The sequence below is a fragment of the Fukomys damarensis genome, unplaced genomic scaffold (genome assembly GCF_012274545.1).
Source record: "Fukomys damarensis isolate Sample0158 unplaced genomic scaffold, DMR_v1.0_HiC HiC_scaffold_7, whole genome shotgun sequence".
Taxonomy (NCBI): domain Eukaryota; kingdom Metazoa; phylum Chordata; class Mammalia; order Rodentia; family Bathyergidae; genus Fukomys; species Fukomys damarensis.
This window is the reverse complement of record NW_022900919.1, coordinates 20,439,529-20,456,993: the sequence shown is the minus strand read 5'-3', so window position 1 is coordinate 20,456,993 and position 17,465 is coordinate 20,439,529. Positions and strand designations below refer to the sequence as shown.

Genomic DNA, 17,465 nt, shown 5'->3' with positions numbered 1-17,465 from the left:
ATAAATAAATAAATAAATAATAAAATGAAATAATTATTTGGGGCTGGGGATTTAGCTCAGTGGTTAGGTGGCCTGCCTTGCAAGCCCAAGGACCTGAATTCAATCCCCCGTACCAAAAATAAATAAATAATAAATAAAGCCCAGTCTGAGGAACTTAATGAGATTAAGATTAAAACAAAATTTTTAAGGGCTTAGAGACATAGCTCAGTGTGAAGGTCCCAAGTTCAAAAAGAAAAAATATCATTATATATAGAGTGATTATACATTTCAAAAATATTATAAGAAAATGAGAAAGAGCATAATGTTTGAAGATCATATCAAACTAATAATGTATTTCGATTATTAGTCTGTTACATAAATTTTTGTTTATTTCATATCCTTTTTTGCTGTCATATATATGTATATTTGAAAATTTTATTTAATATCTTCATTTCTTGTTATCATGTATGTTTGCAATCTTTAATAAAAAAGTAAAAAAAAAGAATGACTATAGTAGATAATGCTATACATACTCACATTTGGAGATATATATATAATATACATTTAAATATGATATATATATATATTTACAGTAAAATTATAGCATAATATAGTACTGTAGTATAAGAATTGTGTACCACAACATTCCCTTGTAAATATCACATAGGTGTAATGAGGCAAACAATAAATGTTGACTTATGCAAAAATTATCATGTAACTATGGAGAAGACAAGTGAAAAGACACAGAAAATGATGGCTAACAGACCTAATTCCTGCTCTACAGTAACAGAAAGACAGCAGAGAACATTTAACATGCAAGACTCACAAGTTAGAAGCTTTCACACATACTCAGCACCGTGGAGATGAGTACATGCCAAGAGACAGCTCAAAGCTGAGAACAATCACTTCTGGACAGGCAAACTGGTCTTTTTGATAAATACAGCAGTTGAATATAATTTGCATATATTTTTTAGTTTTTCTGTGGGTTTTTCTGGGTTTTTGTTGTTGTTGTTGTTTGTTGGTACTGGGGATTAAACTCAGGACTTTGCACTTGCAAGGCAGGTGACAGCACCACTGAGCTAAATCCCAAGCCCCCCTGTTTTTTGGTTTTTGTTTTTGTTTTCTTGGGGGGTTTGGGGTTTTTTTGTTTGTTTGTTTGTTTGTTTGTTTGTTTTTGTACCAGGGAACAAACTCAGGTCCTTGTGCTTGCAAGGCAGGCAGCGGAACCACTGAGCTAAATGTCTGGCCCTCTGTTTTGTTTTTTAAGACTGAGTCCTGCTATCTAGTTGAAGCTGTCCTTGAACTATGTAACCCATCACAGAGATCCTCCTGCTTCAGCCTCCCAAGTGCTGAGATTACAGGCACTGCCACCATGTGTGGCTAGAAGTTGAGTATAATTTGAAGCCTCAAATGATGTGTATGTTTTGATAAACTGAAGTCTAACTTTCTTTAACAAGAGGGAAGGATGTTCCAAATAAAGAAAACAGCATGTGAAAAGGCACTTAATGGTGAGAAAACTGTTAGTGTGATGGACAACAAAAGGCAGCATGCCTTCCTCCCCAGTCACCTTGCAGCTTCCAGTTTCCTCCTCTGTAAACTTGACTAATAATAGCACTTACTTCACAGGGTTTTGTAAGAATTCAACCACCATGGAAACAAACATTGTGACACCATCACTGTGCAAAGGTAAGGGTGCAGGCAGTGCAGTCCCTTAGGCTGTGTCCTTGACCTGGCATTCAGGGGTCCTGGGGGAGGAGGATTGCCTGTGGGGACCCCAGCCCAGAAAAGCTGTTCCCCTGGCTGGAGTCACAAGTCCCGCAGAATCTGGGGTGTCCCAGCTGGAAACCTGACTAACCTAAACCATAGGCTCTCGGAGGAAGCTGGGACCCAGGACCCCAGAACTGCCCACTCAGCAGGAGGGGTGGGCATCTACAGAGGGAGCGCAGGTGTCCTTCGGGCCTTGGGCAGGGCAGGTGGCACAATGGGCGGCTGTGCTGGGGGTGTGGGAGAGAACCAGGCCCAGAGCCAGCTTCCCAGATGCCCAGTGCCCCTCCTCCCGTTCCGAGATACAGAACCCAGTTGTGCCCAACTGTTACCTCAGACACCACCACAGAGCTCAGCAACATACCAGTACCCATTCTAAAGTCCCAAAGCTGTGCATGCTTACTGTCGCCAGGTGCTGCTATGAATGCTTTGCAGGCGTTAGCTCAGTCTCTGCCTCGCTGAAGCTCACACTACTGTTATCCCCACTTTACAGACCAGGTGGCTGCAAGGTTCCAAGGTTCTAGTGTCACACGCTAGAAGGGAAATGAGCCAGGATGCCAAGCCAGGAGCTTTGCCTCCAGGGTCTACACCAGTGTCACCACACGTCACTGCCCCCTAGACCAGACAGTCCCAAGCCACAGGTGACTCGACTGTAAAACATTGGAGGAGGTGGCCTCTGAGACCAAGCCACCAGTCATGTGGTCCCTGAGGCAAGGAACCCTTACTGCGAACACGTGTGGGTATCTTTGTGCCTCTGAAGAACAGAAAGAGACAACTGCCCCCCAGGAGGACTAAGCTGGAGAGAAAGCTAACGTCAGCTTGCACAGGTTGGCGCACGGCCCATCACCCGCCACACTGCACCCCAGCCCCTCCGGCCCGCTCCGTGCAGAGGCCCCGGCATGAAGCGTACCTGTGACGATGCAGGTGAACCTGACGTCGCTGTCCTCACTCACAGCCCGGGACTTGAGTGTGGTTTCGAACAGCGGCTGCGTCTCCTCTGTGAGCTGTGCAATGATGGAGCAGAAGGTGCTCCTAGGAAAGGCAAAGAGCTGTTCAGAGCGGCCCTCGCCCACCAACTGGGCCACGGCCTGGCCTTGCCCAGTGCAGCACAGGTCTTACGTTGCCGATGGCCTGGGGCCACAGCTTGGGCCCCTGGGAAAATCTTCCTTCAGGAGATCCCAGGCTGCTGGCCAGGCTGGGAATGGAATCTTGACCCAGATCCATTACAACAGGAACTAAGGCCGGGCTCCTGAGCATGCTGGACAGCCCACTCAAGCCACCATCCCGTGCTCACAGGGCTTGGCTTCACCCTCCACCTCCAACTCCAGGGAAGTTGTGCATGGGAGACACACATGGATGGGCAGAGCTTCCATGCCAAAGAGGGAAAAGCCAGCCAACTTCCAACGATCCAAGCTTGGACTCGGAAGAAAAGCTTCTGCATTGCTTTGAATGCCAGTGGACCCCAGGGGTTTAGATCCAAAAGGGGTCTCTCACTCATAGGGGAATCAGAAGAGACTTAAGTCTGGAATCATGAAATACACCTGTAATCCCAGCTACTTAGGAGGCTGAGGCAGGAGGATCATGAGTTCTAGGCCAGCCTGGGCCACTTAGTGAGACTGTCTCAAAGTCAGTTTTTAAGAAGAGCTGGGGATTTAGCTCAGTGGCAGTGCACTTGACTAGCATGTGGGAGGCCCTGGATTGAATCATCAGTCCAAAATAAATAAATAACTGAAATAAATTCTGATTCCAAGCAGGGCTATGAACCAGCACCAGCTATGGCTCCTGACCCATCCTGGCTGACATGCGCCAAAGAGAAAACTGAGCTGGGAGCTCCAGGACCAACTGGCAGGCACGCCAAACCACAGACCCATTCCTGCGAAAGTCAGGGTTCTGGGTTGTGACAGTTCCTGACTTCTGGGAGGCTTCCTGAGCCCAGCACAGACTCACCAACAATGCTCAGGGCTTACTGTCCACTCCTCCCGGGCACAGGAAGCTACCACCCTGCCAACCCTGTCCCAGGCCAGCAGATCCACCGTGCACTCAGGCGTGAAGCAAAACCACAGAGCCAGGTTGCAGGGTGCACAAACCGTGCCCAGCCCCCTTCCCCTTTGTGAGCAGTGGGGAGACCGTGGGTGGGAGTGAACTGAGCAGGAGGAACAGTGGAAACGACAAGTTACCCCAAGGTTACTCTCAGCTTCAGAGGAAGGAGCCATCCCCAGAGGGCAATGTTTACCTGTTCGTGATTCCACCACAAATGGACAGTTTGTGGGAACACGAGCAATAGCAGGACCAGCCACACACACACACCAAGTTCAGGGTGTTTGTCTGGGAATACTATTCCAGACTTGGGTTGGAGGAGAGAGGTTGACTCCCCAGGAAGAGCAGATGGAATCAAATACAGCTCCAAGCAGATGGGATTTGATCCTGGAGCTCTAGCTTCTGCACTGGGATGCAGGTGTCTGGGCATTCAGGGAACTGGCAGGAAAGTTCACCTAGAATGGGGGCTACAGCCTCTCGCACACCTGAACCTCAGGTGGGTCTGCAGTGGGGCACTGTGCCTCCCACCCACAACTCACCTGCCCCATAAACATCTTCTTCCCTCTGAGCCATGCAGGGTGCAGCGTCCCTTGGGACCTGGGCCATCTACTCCCTGAGCCCTCAAGAAGTAGAACATCTGGGTGTGCTCCTTACTGCTGTCCACTCACAGCCATTTCTGACTGTGGGGCACGCCAAATCACAACCAACACTTTCTAGAAATTGCCAGGCCAAATGTAATCCAGCTTCTATGATTCTATAACTAATTCATAATATCCCTAATTAAGTTCCCCCTACATAATTTGAATCCTACTTCATACATGGATGTGAACCTGGATCCAATAATATTCAGTTTAGGTTCTTTTAGGTAGAAAGCTGCTTAAGCAAGACTAAGAAAATCATTTCAAGATGGGTAACTTGTGCCTTGTGATCCCAGCACTTGGGAGGCTGAGGCAAGAGAATCATAAATTCAAGTCTAACCTGGCAACTTAGGGGGACCCTGAGTCAAAAAAGGGGAGCTAGAGGTGTAGATTAGTGGTAAGAGTGGTGCCATTAAAACAGAGAGGAGGGGGGAGAAGAAGGAGGAGGAGGAGGAAGAGGAAGAAGAAGAGGAAGAGGAAGAGGAAGAAAAGAGGCAAGCAGCTGGGCATTACGATGCACACCTGTAATTCTAGCACACAGGAAGCTGAGGCAGGAGGATAGCCACAAATTTGAGGCCAGCCTGGGATACATAGTCAGTTCAAGGTCAACCTGAATTACACAGGGAGTCCCTGTCTCAAAAAAAAAATCCCAAATACATAAATAAAATAGGTCCGGTGATTCAGCTCAGTGGTGCTGCCACCTGCCTTGAAAGTGCAAGGTCCTGAGTCCCATCCCCCAAAACACAAAAACAAAACATAAATTTAAAAAAAAAAGAAAGGAAGAAAAAAATCATTTCAGCAGTAAGGAACAGTGGCACATATCTGTAATCCCAGCTACTTGGAAGGCTAAGCCTGAAGGATCACAAATTTGAGGCCAGTCTGGGCAATTTAGCAAGACCCTGTCCCCAATTTTTTAAAAAGGACTGGAGATATAGCTCAGTGGATAAGCACTTGCCTAGCATGTATGAGGGCTGGGTTCAATAAAACATTAAAAAAGAAAGAACAGAATTCCAACTACTAGTTAAGTGAGAAAACAAGGAAACTACTTCAAAAAATTGCAGAGATGAGCCAGTGTGGTGGCGCACGCCTGTAATCCCAGAACTCGGGAGGCTGAGGCAGGAGGATCCCTGTGAGTTCTAGACCAGCCTGGGCTACATAGTGAGTTCCAGGTCAGTCTCAACTACGTAGTGAGATCCTGTCTCAAAAAACCAAAAAATATAAATAAACAAATAAATAAATAAATTGCAGAGATGAGTGCCCCTGCTAGATATACAACAACTGGTAGTTTTTTTGTTTTGCGTTACTAGGGCTTGAACTCAGGACATTGTACTTGCCAGGCAGGCACAATGCCACTGAGCTACTTCCCAAACCCTAGTTTATTTCATCTCTCCTTTTAAATGGAAAAGAATACTTACCCTCTAAAACTGAAGACCTCTCCGTATGCGGTCCTAAACTTATAGTAAAAAATGTTTACATGGGGAAACCAAACCACAGGTAAGATAGGGCTAGAGGGAAGAAACTGTCTCTCTCAGGAAGCGGCCTGGGAGGCATTTAGGGGCACAGGGAGCTGCACTGAGCGCACTGCCATGCCCCTGAGTCTCACTTCTCCTCTCGCAGCCTTCTGCCCCTTATCTACACCACACAGATGTGGATGTGCTCTGTCGGGTCCCCTAGGAAGCCAAGAGATCCACACACATCTGGAAATGTCTCCACTTCAAACTGGTGGGGGTGAATCCTCTTCCACTTGGGGGCCACCCAGAACAAAGTTTCATGTTTCTCCCCTTCGAGGACACGGATAGAGGGGGCCGATCATGCCTGTGAATGCGATGCGCTATCAGAAGCCGGTTATCTTCAGAAAGCTTCCTCTGCCTGAAGAGACTGTAGCCAACCTTCCCCAAATCCACCGGGGTCTGGGATAGGGCCCAAGCAGTGGCAAGTAGCCAGGCAATGTTCCCACTGTGATGGTAACAACTGGTTCAACCAGGGATGGAGCCTTGTTCGCAGCGTGGCAGGCAAGAGGAGTCTCAAGCAGCAAACCTGGACCACGCTTGCTCAGCAGATCCAAGAATACGCTAAGGCAGAGGCCAGGTGTATGGCACTGTCTGACCTCACAGACCCCATGGTCTTCAGGCAGGGAGAAGCATGAAAGGAAAGGAAAACTTGGAGAAAGAGGACAGAAAAGGAGAATATAAGGGATCACAGGGAAAAAACATGAAAGGCAAGGGGCCATGATTAGAAGAAGATAGCTAAGGTATCCAACCTACACAGGTAGTCATGAAAACTTAAGGTAGGAGAGATGGGTCACGTGGCTGGTAGCTCCGTTTGGTCCCCAGGGACACACAGATATTATTGCAGGCATCTCAGGAACCCGGGCCCACATTTCCCTTCCTGAGTCCCTATGCTCCTTCCCAGTGGGCCATGCAAGTGTCACCCTGGTCCCTGCAGACCCATGCTCCCGTGAGTACCCCCAGGCTTCCCCTCGCTCCATGCAGCCAGTTAGTGCAAGAGGCATCACCTAGAGGCCCCTCAGGGCCCAGGCCCAAGAGAAACGCTGTCAGAGAAACGGAATGCAATGCAGGGTGCGTTTACCTTCCAGAGCTGGGGTGAGACAACCGGCTGCTTGATAAGCTAAGCAAAAACAGCAAATGGAATCATTAGGCCGAAAAGCAAGGAGACCAGGAGGCAAAATCAACAACAGTCGAAAAGTATTAATCTGTCACCATCTGGGGCTCAGAAGCCTTTCTATTAAAAGGGACCAGCTGTCTTAGTTGGCCTGCTCCGGATAGCAAGTGGCCTCACCATCAGACACCGATGCATCTGAAACCAAAAGCTGGTTAAAAGCAGCAGAGTCCAGGAAAAGGGTTAGGCAGGAAGGAGGCCTGTGCTCTGAGAAAGGTGTGCCTCCGACATGTGGATCTGCCCCTTCGAGGCGGCCTCATACCAGGTGTCCAGCCCACAGCACACTGGCCGGGGGCAGCTCCAGCTCCAACTCCCTGCCTTTTGGGAGACAGGGATCCCCATTCCTGGAAATCCCCTGACAGGTACCTGGAGATCACCCACCATTAGTGGGTTAAAGAACAGTTAACAAGCAAGGCAAACCAGCCAGGACTGGGGAAGAGGGAGGAAGACAGAGCAGTTAATCCAGCAGGAGCCAGGAGCGCCCAACTCCCTGAGACCAGCTCCAAACCTGCCATCTTGGGCTACTCCACCCTCCACATCCAAGTGTCATGATCTGGCCTTTTTTCCCTTGCTGTTCCTGCTATTGTCCTCTGAGTTAGAGCCTCATGGCTCCACATTTGATGACCATGTCCTCTCTCCTTCACCTTCTTATCACACCACTTCTCTGAACAGGACGCTGAGGTCTCCCGCTGGCTATTGCACTGGGACTCACCAGCTTGACTCGGCATGCAAGGCCCTCTCTGAGCTGCTCACAGCCCCCTGACAACTGTGGTTCTCTCCCCTTCCAATGCGCAGGTTCCACTGCAGCCAGACTTGCTCCTAACTGGCATGAACATACCCACAGCCTTCACTTTTGTCCTCCCTGCTTAGAAAGTCCTCCCTCCTTTCTGCCCACCCAGCCTTCAAATCTGGCTCCCAGCAAAGTGCTAGGCATTCGAGGGTACCCAGCAGCTGTCCTCTGAAAGAAGGGAAGTGGGGAGAGAGGAGAAGGAAGGAAGTGAAGACACATTTGTCACACAGGAGGGGCTCTGCTCCCCAGAGGGAGCTGCTGCTCCAGAGAAGATGGGAAAGGTGGGGGGTGGAGGGGCAGCTGCCTCTGCTAGGAGCTTTATAAACCTTAGGGCTGTGTGGGCAGAACCTCCTTTGGTCCCAAGGCACAGGCTGACTCAGTCCTTTCCTGATCATGAGCTTCCTTAAAATGGAGAGATTTCTCCTCTGAGTCTGGGTTTGGTCCCTGAGGAGGGGGAAGTCTGCTTGCCAACGAGAGAGGAAAGTGAAGGTTGGTTTGCCTGAGGATGAGTGGCCGGCAGGCCAGCGGGGTCCCCCATCTATCATCCAGACCCTATTGCCTTAATTTAGGCCTCACCCTCCAACCCATGGAGTCACTGTTCTCCAGAGGGTGGAAGACTTCCCAGCACCCTGCTGACTGGGGGAGCTTCCCATTTAATGACCTCGGGGGGGGGGGCACTCAGGCAACAGATGTTGGGGCAAAAAGCCTCTAAGTTTTTTGGGTTTTGTTTGCTTGTTTGTTTGTTTTTGAGATAGGCTCTCATCATGTAGTTCAGACCAGCCTTAAACTCACTTTGGAGCCCAGGCTGGCCTTGAACTCCCAAGTGCTGAAATTTCTAAATTCTTCATGGAGCAGAGGAAGCCAGCTCAGTGGTGAGTGCTTGTCTAGCATACGGAAGGCACAAGGCCCTGGGTTCCAACCCCAGCACTGCAAAAAATAAGATAAAATAAAGCTGCATATGATTTCAATGTGGCTAGATAGTCTGGGGGGAAAAAGAATTTTTCATGTCACCTTCATTCCACGGAAGGAATGAAAGTTCTTTTCAAAAGGAACAAACATCCGGGTCATCAAAGACACTGACCTAGGACTAGGATAATGATCACCCAGACCCCAGCCCACCAGCTACTCATTCTCCTTGCTCATGGGCCAGTCTGACACCTAAGAGTGCACCCCATCCAGCTGCTCAAGCCAGAGTCCTTCCCTAGTTTTCTTACTCTTCTTTGTTAAAGGCTGGCCTAATTTCTGTCATCTCCTTAAGCCACTTTCTTTACTACCCAACTAAACCTTTTTCCTGTTTAAGAAAAAAAAAAAGAGCCAGGTGTGGTAGTGCATGCATGTAATCCCAGCGCTCAGGAGGCTGAGGCAGGAGGATTCCCACGAGTTCAAGTCCAGCCTGGACTACCTAGTGAGAGCCTGTCTCAAGAAAAGAAAAGAAAAAAAAAGTCCTGGTCTGATGCCACAATTTCCCTAAAAGCCCCAGGCAACTTGCCTTATCTAAGCAGAAGAGAAGTTGTTTCAAAGCAGTCTGTAGCATCCTCACAGTTCTGCTGCTCCCAGGTCCCCTGGACCAGGGCCACCATGAAATGAGGGTATCTCACAAAAGCCAGGTCATCATAACGGCTTCCCATCAACTGTGGCTCCTTACCCTCCTCCAGCCTCCGCGCACCTCACTTCCTGTAGGGGTGAGGCTGTAAGGCTGGAGAGGGCCATCTGCATGCCTTGTACCTCAGTGAACCCTGGGATACCTTTGCACTGACACGGGAATGGAGACCCCCTCCAAAGGCCATCACTGGTCAGGGCGGTGATGAGTGCATAGAGAAAGAGTCTGGACCCAGAACCAAGGCTCCTAGAGCCCCGGCTGTCTGTCCAGACAGCCATCAGCTCCCAGGGGCAGCCTATCAGCACAAAGGCCCTTTCAAATGATGACTCAAGAACTTCATGACAAGTAGGGCATGGTGGCACATGCTTGTGACCCCAGCACTCTGGTAGGCTGAGGCAGGAGAATTGCAAGTTCAGGCTCAGCTTGGGCAATTTAATGACGTAGTGAGACCCTGTCTCAAAACAGAAAATAAAAACATGCTTGCAAGGTCCCAAGTTCAATCCCTGATGCAAAAAAAATAAATAAATAATATGTGTGTGTGTGTGTGTGAGAGTGATATGGGGATGTAGCTCAATATGAAGGCCCTGGGTTTAATCCCAAGTAAAAAAAAAAAAAAAAAGAGAGAGAGACCCAGAAAACACTGGAGCCAAAAGTGAGTGGGGACAGAACTTGCCTCCCAGTCAGGATTCTGGGATAGGAAGGGTTCAGCTCTTTCTCCCTGTTCCCAGCCCCCTCCCCAACTCTGCAGCCAGCCAGCTGTTCTGAGGGACCACAGACTGTGCAGTCTCCTCCTCCGGCACAAGTCAGACCTCACGGAGCCCTGGGGCCCGACCCTCACCTCTCTGAAGCACCCCCTTCATAGTCTCCCCTCTCTGGCTGAAGGCTCCTCCAGGGGCCAAACAAGTCAGGCACTTGGTCCTTTAGAAGGTGTGGGGGGTTTGTGGCCAGCTGATAGGAAGTGAAAAGTTGCAGAGGCAGGGGATTTCCCTCAGTGGTTCGGCTGCCTGCCTAGCAAGCACAAGGTCTGGAGTTCCGATCCCCCGGAACCCGGCCCAAAAAAAGAAACTGCAGGGGCAAAACACAGTCCTGTCATGCCCCTCCACCCCCAAATACCTGGCGGAGACGCCTTTTCAGGGCACCCCAGGCAGGTACAAGGGGATTCAGTCCATTTGCGTCTCTCCCATCTCCAGCCCTCTGGCAGACACATTGCTTTGAGCTCACCCAGTGTGCCCGTGAAAACGTACTCATGCAACCCAGCCAGACGGCGTCCCCTCCCAGCTTGCTCCTGACAGCCCAGATCCCGGCTCTCCCATTCTGCTGGGTTTCAACCCACCCTTCCTCCCTCCCCTCCGTTGCTGCTGTCCTTTTCTTCCCCCATTCCCCTGGTATTGACAAAGGCCAGACACAGGCAGTCAAGCTCAGATAAGCACCGTCACAAGTGGGAGGCACCCACAAGGGAGCGAGCATCCCAGCGGATGGGAACAATGTCCACGTCTGCTGGTGTCTCCGCAGAGCCCGTACTTGGGAGGAAGGGGCATTCTTCCCTGGCACCGGGGGCCGGGTGCAGTCTGACTCAGTCACTAACACCAGCCTTCGGCCCTGCCCTAGCCGTGTGACATCATTGGACAAGTTTTATGCAGAAACAGGTTCCGGTTACATTTGAACTTTTCCAACTCCAAGGTCAACAGGACTCAGCCAATCCACGAGGAAGTGCCCAGGACTTTTCTTGAATGCCCTTGCTGCCTGTTTAAGGGCTCCTTTGTGAACAGAGAGCAAGAGGTTTCTCAACAGGCTGGGAGGAATGCTGCTTTTCCATATAATGCCCAGCAAGCTGAGGCAAGGCCTGAGACACACTGCCAGTCCCAGTGGACAAATGTCACATTTCCCTTACGGGCTGCACAGGGGAGACTGAGCCGCACAGAGCAGGCAGGAGCATCTGTCCCAGTGGCGAAGCATGGCTCGTGTTGGTGCCTATGAGCACCTGTGGCTGTGTATTGTCTGTGTGGCCTTCTGTCTGTGGGCAGCCTCCACCCCTCTGTCACTCTTGGAAGACCAGTGAAGGGCCCATCCGTTCCTCCCCTTTCCACACCTCATCCCCAGCCCCCACACCAGGGGACAGGGCTCACTCTGCCCCGGGCTGTCCCTCATCCCAGTCCTCTCACCAGATCCAAGTCCTGGGCCAGGAGGACCCTTATTTAAGACACAGGTTTACTTTTCCCTGGCGACTGTCCCCACCCTGAGCTAGGCAGCCCCCACTTGGGCAGTCATTCCCCCTGGTCCTCTTCCCGGCCTTTCCCTCCAGCCCCAGGAATTCCAGCCACCCCAGCCACGCTTATCGCTCCCTGTGGAATCCAGCATCCAGCGGATGGGGAGAGAGGGGCCGACTCAGGGTAGGAGATAAGGGAAGCCTGGGGCCCCTGTGACATCGTCCCAAATAGGGCCCGGCTCCTCTTGGGGCATCACCGTGCCTCAGGCCTGAAACCCTGGGGCCTTGAGGGGCCAAGAGGGACCCAGAGGGACCGTTGGGGCCCAGTCCAGATCCCCGGCTCAGGCTTCTGGGTGGAGCGCAGGAAGGGGCCCCATCTTGCCCAACTGTTGCCACCCCAGACCCTGCGCAGTGCCACTCACCTGGTCTCGGGCCGCACGCTGAGCAGGTAGCTGCGGCTGGCAGGGCTGGGGGTCCACACAGGCCCGTCGTCCTCACTGTCGCCCCCTGATCGTCCACCTATACCCCACCCAGGGACCCTGCGCGACCCCATGGTGTCGTCTGCCCGCCTCACCCGGCTGCCTCCCAGGCCCGGCTGGCCGCCCCTATTTATAGACCAGTGTCACCTGCTGCTGTCCCTCCCTCTCTCCCCTCCCTGCCACCCTTCGGCCAACACTAAGACTACAACTATGTCCAAGCCGAGCTGGAAGTGGGAACAGCCCCTGGGACGTATAAGGGGCCATCCAAAGAGACAGCGAATGTTTTTTAAACATTTGGGCCGGGGATTTAGCTCAGTGGTGCTGTGCTGGCCTGGCAAGCTCAAGGTCCTGGGTTCCATATCCGGTACCCAGAAAAACAAACAAACAAACAAAGAAACTTCTTTCAGTAAGAAATGAGTGAGATAGTGTGCCAGAACTGAAGGCCAGGATTTGGGGGTTTTGAGGGGATGGAGAGAAAAACAAAGGAGTACAACCCCCACTGTCCTCCAAGTGGACCACATCCTGTTCCCTGTGTGTGGATCTAACAGCACCTGCCTTGTTCCCACTCCATCCCACTGTGGCCTCAGCCAGCTGGTGTCTGATCCCCCACCTCCCTGACAACAGGCCCAAGAGGCACCAAGAGATGTAGGACAGGGAAGGAAAGCAGCCCCTCAGTGGCCGAGTTTCCTGCCATGAAGAGGGAAGACCTGGCTCCACCACAATGTGGCCTCGCTTGGCCTTACTGCATGTGGCAGCTCCAACTTTCGTTGGAATCTGTGTGTCAAGAAGTTTTCCCAAATACCTGTGATCCTAGCACTGGGGGTGGGGAGGCTGAGGCAGGAGGATCACCAAGCATTGGAGATGAGCTTGGGCTACAAAGTGTGTTCAAGGCCAACCTGAACTACCTGATGAGACCCTCATTCAAAAAACAAAAGCAAACAAACAAAAAAATGTTTTTACAAATGCTTCCTTCACTCAAGCTACTTCAAAGCAGGCTTTGTCAGTGGGACCTAGGAGTCCTGGCTGACAGATGCTAAAATGCCTTCCCCCGTGAACCCAAAGCCTTTCGTGGTGATGTGTCCCGCTCTGTCCTTCTCCTGGGGTCTCTGGAGGTGCACATGTGAAATCTCCTCCTCATCTCCAGACCATCCTTCAAATATCTGAAAACCCACCTGGACTTCTGGCTTGTTTGTATAAACACGAGTACCCATGGTAGGCAGGGCTTGTACAACCTCTGCCCTCAAGAAGCTTGCAGTCTAAGGGGACACAGGCACAGAAGCGGGGTCCACCAGAGGGTGAAGCCACAATTGCAGAACTATGCATAAGGGACTTTCCTTTCTGAACCACCATCTGCAGTACAACCATAGCCAAGACAGGGATTTTCATAAAAACCTGTATAGGGATAGACCACGGCTCTAGAGGCTAATACTACGAAACGTAAAGGCCAAGACCTAGGAGAGGAAGGAGTTCTTCCTGATTGGCTGTGAGCAAGTGGAGGAGCGATGCACTTTGTCTACAATATAAGGAGTTCACCTTCCATCTTGGATTGAGACTTTGTGGTCGTGCTTAGAAAAGGAAGTCAGCCAGGCATGGTGGCACGCAGCTGTGATCTCGGCGCTTGGGAGGCTAAGGCAGGAGGATTATCATGAGTTCAAGGCCAGCCTGAACTACATAGCAAGACTGAATCAAAAATCTAACACAGGGCTGGTGATTTAGCTCAGTGGTGCCACCACCTGCCTCGTAAGTGCAAGGTCCTGAGTTTGATTCCAGGAACCAAAACAAAAACAAGAGGGGAGGGGGAACAGACCCACCAAAATTAAGCATAAACAAAAAAAAGGTTCGTTGGGCCAAAGGTGGGTGAAAATGGTACAACCAGATGTCTTTCTAGGGAGTCCCCTTCAGATGACTGTGGTGCTGGAATTTTTAGTGACAGACATCATTGTGGCAAATGCCATTTGACTTACGACTCCAACAAACCAAAAGACAAGACTGTGTATGAGTTAATAAAAGAAAAGGACAAAGAACTATGTATGAGGGGTCATAAATGGGTAGAGCAAGGAGAGTCGGGTTGCACATCGTTCAAGGGCAGAGGACATAGATAAGAGGAGAGGCTAAGGCTAGACCTTGCCCAGCACACTGGGGGGCCATGTTTCCCTTCTGGGCCATTTCTCCTATGACAATGAACATAGTGCCACTTGTTTCCCTAGTGATCCCAGCTTATTGGTTTCTTTTTGAAACTGTGGCCCTGAAAACGTGAGCTCTAACATGCTGCAACTACCTCAGCATCTCTCAGGGGCTGCGCTCTGCACATGAACAACATTCTGGGCAGCAAAATTATTTCATTGACTCCTGAAGCTGTGGGTTTTCAACGTGAACTACCACTGCTCTATGTCACCCACATTACAGTCTTTGCGATGCAGAGTGCAAAGAACTTACTCTCTGCAATCGCAGCACTCCGGAGGCTGAGGCAGAAGGACCATCACCAGTTCTAGGCCGACTTGGACTACACAGTGAGACTCTGCCCCCCAAAAAAAGAAAATGGTTTTTAGTTTAATCTCATGTCTCTCTCTCTGTCTCTCTCTCTCTGTCTCTCTCTCTGTCTCTCTCTCTCTCTCTCTCAGGTTTCCTTTCCTTCTCTAAGTCATTTTTACTTCTTCCCTATCATCTATCATCCTTCCAGGCTTCTTGCTCTTTTGTTTTGTTTGTTTTGCAGTTAGTAGGGATTGAACCTAGGCCTTCACACTAAGCTAGATACTCCACTCCCGCTACTTTTTAAAAATTTTGAGACAGGGTCTCACTACGTTGCCCAGGTTGGGTTCCAACTTGTGATTCTCCTGCCTCAGCCTACCAGAGTGCTGGGATCACAGGTGTGTGAACTATGTCCAGTTCTTCAAACCGACATTCTGTCTTCAACCAAGTTCCTAAGGATGGGGCAAAACTGCACAAGGTGTGTCAAGGCACTCAGGGATGGAAAGGTGATAATGATCTTCCTCTCTGAGCACATAGTCTAGCAAGAGAAATCAGGATATGTAAAGTGGTGTCTAACAAGGACCAGGTTAGGAATTTACCAAATGCTACTCAATGAGAGAGCAGATGAGCACCGTGGGAACCTGTCATTGTCCCAGGATCCTCCTGTCTCAGCCTCAGGGGTTTCACACTTCCTGGGTTCCCAAAGGAAACTGGTTAGAAAAATTGTGCCCTGCCATTAGTTTACTTAGCGTGACGGAGGTGCTGCTACCAGTCCAAGCTCAGTGGAGGTCCAGGACACTGGCCCTGTCACCTCAGCCCAATGTCTGGGTGACTGTGACCACACCCTGTGTAGGACATGGCACCATCTTTCCCCCTTCTGACCCACCTGGTTCTCATCCATGCTAGCGGAAGTCACAGGATCAGTCCGTCCACCTGGGAAGCGTGGACATGGCCCACATTACCTGCTATCATCCCTGGTGTTAGCTGTCGGGAGCCATCCACACCTTGCCATCTTTCACCTGAACTTCCTAAGAACAAGGGCGGCTCATGCTGAGAGCTACTGCGCACCAGGCCCAGCCACTCTGCGACACGACCGACACCTGGCAGGCCCGTCAACCCCATGCTCGCAAAGACCTTCACCTCCCCGTCCCCACTGTCCCTACCCTGCATCCTTCTCTGGCCTCTCTGGTTCCACCCCCACCCACCCCATATACACGGGGACACAGTGTGGAGCAGATGGTCACTTCAACTATACACAGCATGATGATGAAATGTAGTGATGTTTAACTTTTAAATGTTATTAGAGTGCTAGGTGTGGCAATGTACTCCCAGAGCACTTGGAGGCTGGGACAGGAGAACTGCCTGGAGTTCAAGGCCAGCCGGGAGTATTTAGTGAAAGAAACCCTTGTCTCAACAAAAATAACCAAAAACAAAACAAAACAAAAACCCAAAAGATGTTTTTAATGGAGTAAAAGGTATATTGTCATGAACCCTCCCTCAAAATCCTCCTCCTTGCCTCAAACACTAGCGTCCCATCCTTCTTGCCACTTTCTGAAGCAGCTGTGGAAATCCTCTTTCATGTTTTGGTTGTGCTGTTCTAGCTGCCTCGATGTCCTGATTCAAAACATTGCCCTTTCATGGTCAGTCTGACCTTGAGAAAGAGCCGTAAGTTTCATGGTGCTAGATCCAGTGACTAAGATGGACAAGGAAACACTGTAATATTTTTGACTGGAATTGCCATAAATCTTTTAAATTGATTTAGAACATCCTGGCAGCCAAGAAAAATCACAAGAGAAGATTTCCAGAACTGCTCTAGAAAGTGGCAAGAATAGTGGGATAAGTATGTTTGAAGCAAGAGGGAGGATTTTGAGAGGGATCCATGGTAATGTCTTTTACCATAATACACTTTTTTGGGGGATACCAGGGATCAAACTCAGGACCTTGAGCTTTCAAGACATGCACAGTGCCACTGAGTTAAATCCCTGGACTTACACACTTATAACATTTACAAATTCAGAGTATTTTTTTTTTAATCACACCTCAAACTTGCTTCTGGGATCTCATGCCACCTGCCCTTGACCTTCTGCTTAGCTGACCCTGCTGGTCCTTCCCTGGAACTTGGTCGTGGGCCACTTCTCCACAGAGGCCACCATTCCGGGTGTCCAGGCTGAGCCTAGCCTTCGAGAGTGTGGCCATCCTTTCACAATCTTCCCAGCTGACCTTCTCCTTTTCCTGTGGCAACTTTTCCAGGCCAGATTCCAGTTCTTCTTAAGCTTCCTCACTCCTAGGGTTCAACAGTTCCTTCACAACCCAGGGAAGAACAGGGCCGCAGGGCAAGTGTTAGCTTTGAAGGACAGTGAGCGAGCCGTCCAGGGCTCCCAAGCTCGCTCAGTAGCCTTCTGTGCCCTTGCCTGACCTCCCCCCTCAGAACCTATGAAATCATGGAAGGCTTGCTTTTCCCAGAGATCTGCCAAGGGAATCATTTCTAGATCCAGCATCAATGGGTCAAGTGCAAACTGGCGAAGCAACCCAGGACTGGGCTGACACAGCCAGATGCCAGACGCGGTCCCCTGGCTGGGCAGAGGGAAGTCAGAGCAAGAACACAAAGCCCCAGGGGCCTGTAGGGGAGGAAATGGGGCAGGGACCAATCTGAGCAGGCAGGAAGGAGCTTGGCCATTGTGAGGCAGTCCTGCTAGATGTCCACCCTGGTGTCACTGGCCCAGAAGTGCCTGCTACAGGGACCCAGCAGCATGGCATCTCCAAGGACTGGAATCACCCTCCCTGGAAGCCCCGTCCATTCTCACATGGATTTTCTGTTCTGAGG

At 50.5% G+C, this 17,465-nt stretch overlaps 1 protein-coding gene across 3 annotated transcripts in view; it reads right to left on the bottom strand.

Annotated features, from left to right (window-relative positions):
- Nucleotides 1–17,465, bottom strand: part of Alpk3 (alpha kinase 3) — a 56,986-nt gene that overhangs the window by 35,593 nt on the left and 3,928 nt on the right. Inside the window, exons 1-3 of one of the 3 annotated variants that reach the window (XM_019207056.1) lie at nucleotides 12,116–12,458; nucleotides 7,008–7,046; nucleotides 2,654–2,775 (exon numbers count right to left, since the gene is read on the bottom strand). In XM_019207056.1, coding sequence (XP_019062601.1) covers nucleotides 2,654–2,775; nucleotides 7,008–7,046; nucleotides 12,116–12,246 — 292 coding nt within the window. In that variant the 5' untranslated portion in view covers nucleotides 12,247–12,458. Of the gene's footprint in view, nucleotides 1–2,653; nucleotides 2,776–7,007; nucleotides 7,047–12,115; nucleotides 12,459–17,465 lie in introns of those variants that run through there. The other 2 variants (XM_010621116.2, XM_010621117.3) reach the window with 2 other exon arrangements.